The sequence below is a fragment of the Suricata suricatta genome, chromosome 8, assembly GCF_006229205.1.
Source record: "Suricata suricatta isolate VVHF042 chromosome 8, meerkat_22Aug2017_6uvM2_HiC, whole genome shotgun sequence".
NCBI classification, from domain to species: domain Eukaryota; kingdom Metazoa; phylum Chordata; class Mammalia; order Carnivora; family Herpestidae; genus Suricata; species Suricata suricatta.
This window is the reverse complement of record NC_043707.1, coordinates 32,674,837-32,678,304: the sequence shown is the minus strand read 5'-3', so window position 1 is coordinate 32,678,304 and position 3,468 is coordinate 32,674,837. Positions and strand designations below refer to the sequence as shown.

At 56.9% G+C, this 3,468-nt stretch overlaps 1 protein-coding gene across 2 annotated transcripts in view; it reads right to left on the bottom strand.

The window, feature by feature from the left end:
• TMEM130 (transmembrane protein 130) overlaps positions 1-3,462 on the bottom strand; it is a 16,186-nt gene extending 12,724 nt beyond the window's left edge. For both annotated transcript variants that reach the window (XM_029947605.1, XM_029947606.1), the window contains exon 1: positions 3,252-3,462. In XM_029947605.1, coding sequence (XP_029803465.1) covers positions 3,252-3,336 — 85 coding nt within the window. In that variant the 5' untranslated portion in view covers positions 3,337-3,462. The remainder of the gene's footprint in view (positions 1-3,251) is intronic.
• Between the last annotated feature and the right edge of the window lie 6 nt (positions 3,463-3,468).

Below are 3,468 nucleotides of genomic sequence, written 5' to 3'. Positions count from 1 at the left end.
CCAGGCCCTTGTTACTACCCCTCCCATCCAAGCACCTTTGCTTCCTCTTCATCACTAGTAGCATTGCTAAAGTCCAGCATTACTGGCTTCATCCTTGGCCCTGGCCCTCAGCCTCCAGTCCTTCCCCCCTGAGAGCATCATCCCTCCTACCCCCACGAACACTAAGCTTCTTCCACAGTGAATGTGTTCGTGGACCAGCTTTAGAGCGGAATCCAAATTCACATCTTGGCACATCCATGCTGGGGCCGGCTACTTTAACTCTTATAGCTCTGCCCACACATTCTGTCCTTCCTAGCCTCAGGGCCTTTGCACATGCTGTCTTTACTGCCTTTCTCCACCTACATGTTGGTGGATGTAACCTCTTCCAGGAAGCCTTCCCTTACCCTCCTGGCCCCCCTCAGTGCTCTTTGAACAGCTTGAGCACACAGTGGTCCCAACTGTGAGTTGGCATGAAAGTTTTTTTTGTCTCCTTTGGCAGGTGCACTGCAAGCTTGAGGGTAGGTGTTTTCCTCATCTTCTCACGTGCCTAACAAAGTGCTTGGCACATAGTAGGTGTTCAACACTGCTGCTGACCATGACACCTAGAGAGAAGAGTGTGGCAGAGGACCAGCCCACCTAGCAGTGCCCCAGACCATTCACCCAGGTGGTACTGACTGAGCCCCTTCCCTGTGCCCCACAAGTGCTGCGGAGGACCCAGAAGTACAGGACACACCTCCTGCCCTCAGGGAGCCCACGAGAGGCCTGCTAGACTCGGCAAATCTGGGACAGGAGTGAGTGTGAGTCCTCAGTGGCATCCCATTTGCCTTGTGGCCGCGCTGCCTGCCCCCACCGGGGACTCCTGCACCAGCCTTTCCCCATCACACATTCCCTGTTCCCCGGAGCCATATTTTGGATTGTACACTCATTTGCACTGGCACTGAAAACAGGACCTGCGGTGTCTTAATCCCAAAGAGAGAGTTCCAGATGCTATGGCAAAAATTCCTACAAGAGAATACAGTGTGTATTTTATACTGAGGGATAGGAGTCCACTGAGGTCCCCATGGAACTACCTGGAGTCACCCAGAAAATCCATACCCACCCACCCCCTCCCCTGGGCTGAGTTCTGTTCACCCTCCCTTTGGCTGGGAGGCAGCATTTAGCCAAGCTTCACAGAAAGGCCATCCCTTCCCTTCTCCCTTTTGCTCCCCTCCCCCCTCCCCCCCCCCCAGGGCGAGAAGCCTGGGCCAGAGAGAGGCTGGCAGGTGGCAGGGACATTCGACTGCATGCTAATGGCCATCCAGCATCTGCAGCGAGACTGGAGACAGGCGCATGTCAGCGCTACGCAGATCCGTTGCCAGGGGAATGGAACCCATAGGAGAGCGCACTGGCTGGGAGGAGGGATGGGGTGCGGGCGGCGGGGGGGCTGTAGCCACAGCTCCGATGCTGCAGACAGTGGCCCAGCTCCTGGGAGCCCCCACACCTGTCCAGACACAAGGAGGCTCCAAGGGCATTTTTTCTGCAGCTTTTTTTTTTTTTTAAGCAGACGTTTCACATCCCTGGGTGACGTGCTCCTCTCATTCTCAGGCTCTCAGAAGGGCCCAGGGCATCCAAGATGAAATGGAGGCTTTGCCACTTGTGGCTGATGGAACCAAGCCCAAGTCCTAACCCGTCTTTTCAGGTTTGGGAGCCCAGGTGACATGGCCTTGGAGTACAGAACAGCTCAGGGAGGAGCTGAAAGGGCTCCATGGGTGCACTGAGTGACCCAGAGCTGAAAGGGCCAAAGCAGAAAGCAAGTGGCCATTGTCAGGAAGCCTGACCTACAGAAGTAACATTCACTCACTTAGCAGGTCCCCAGGGCTTCCACTGGGAGCGCATTTTCCCTGACAGCACAGCATGTGGGAACCTGGAATGTTCTAGAAAATGGCTGTATCAGTTCTTTCACACTGCACATAGAGATAGCCCCAAACACTTCTCAGGGTACCTCTGAAATTTGAACAACATACTGTGGAATTACTGAACGGTCCAGTACCCAGACTCCGAACTACACCTCTCATGTGGGAAGCATCTGGTGCAGGCTGACCCAGACCCCAGCAAGAATGGAAAGGGCCTCCAAGTCTCTGTTTGTTTGTTTGTTTCCCCCTGTGAAGAAGTTCTCCCCAAGCTCATTCCCAGCTCTTGCTCTTATCATGAATAGGCCAGTCTGGGAACCACACATGACTTCCAAAGAATTAATTTACCTTTTCTTTTTGTTGTTGTTTTTTTGGATTTTGGCCACGTTGGTCATTTCTGAACACATGTAAACCCAGTGTGCTGGAGACCCCCAGTCTCTCTATGAATTTCCAGGAGGAAAGCAGGTAATCTTGACCAAACATAATGCCCACAAAATTCTATTTTCATCCCTCAGACGCAGGTTTTTTATTTTTACCTTGTGGCTTTTCTATCACAAGTTTGCATTAAATCTCTTCCTCTTTCTACCATTCTTTTTTTGGGGGAGGGGTGCATAATGAAAAACCTTTGGATATTCAGTACAAGCACATCCCCAGAGCTGTCCACGTCCCACCTGTCCCCCAACAACTCTCCAATCCGGGTCCTTTTGTTGTCGCCAAAATGTGGCAGAAAGGTTAATGTTGGCCTTCCGGCGGTGGGTGGGGGAAGCACCCAGTGGAACCTGTCAGCTTGGGGTCCATTTTGGAAACCATTCCAAAGATGAAATGGCAGGCTGGCCTCTTGGACTCTAAAATCGCAACCTCCCCAAAGTCTTCTTCGAGTGACTGGGGGGTGGGGGGGGAGGGAACCTCTCCAGATAAGACGACATTTAAAGGCAAAGACGCTGTTCCTTAGGCAACCTGCCCGCGCTCCCTGGGGGGCTGTGGCATGATGACCGACCCGCACATTCCCGGCCTCGCCGCATCGTCCTCCTCATCCCCACCCCCACTCCCAGCGGCTGCGAGGTCCCCAGGCATCCGCACGGGTGCACCGGCCACCGCGCGCGGTTCCCAGGGCAGGGCCGATCCGGAGGTGGCAGCGGGAACCGAGGAGCACAGGGAGCCCCTCGAGTGCCGGGCCGACGTCTGGGGAGAAGGATGGAGGGTGAGAGGAGAGGGCTTGGAGGGGCCGGCTGGCCACACTCTTCTCTGCAGCGCGCCGCAGAGGTCTCCCGGGAGGAAGGAGGTGCGCGCAGGGCGCACGGCGCCACCTCCGCGGCCGCGGCTGGCGGCTGGAGCGCCCGCCGGCGACTGCTCCGAGGCCCTGCGGAGGGCGCAGCGCCTTACCTGCGGCCACCCCAGCCGGGGCCAAGGGTAGGAGGCAGGCGAGCCAGAGGACGCTGCTGAGGCGCGGCCAGAGGGCCAGGGCCATGGCTGCGCCGGGAGCGGCAGGAGCGCCGAGAGGCCGCGGCAGACTCCGCGGTGGCTGCCGCTCCTCTGGGCGCGCGGCGCGGGCTGTGCGGGAAGATGCGGGCGCGACGCTAGCTCGTCCTCGCCTCGCGAC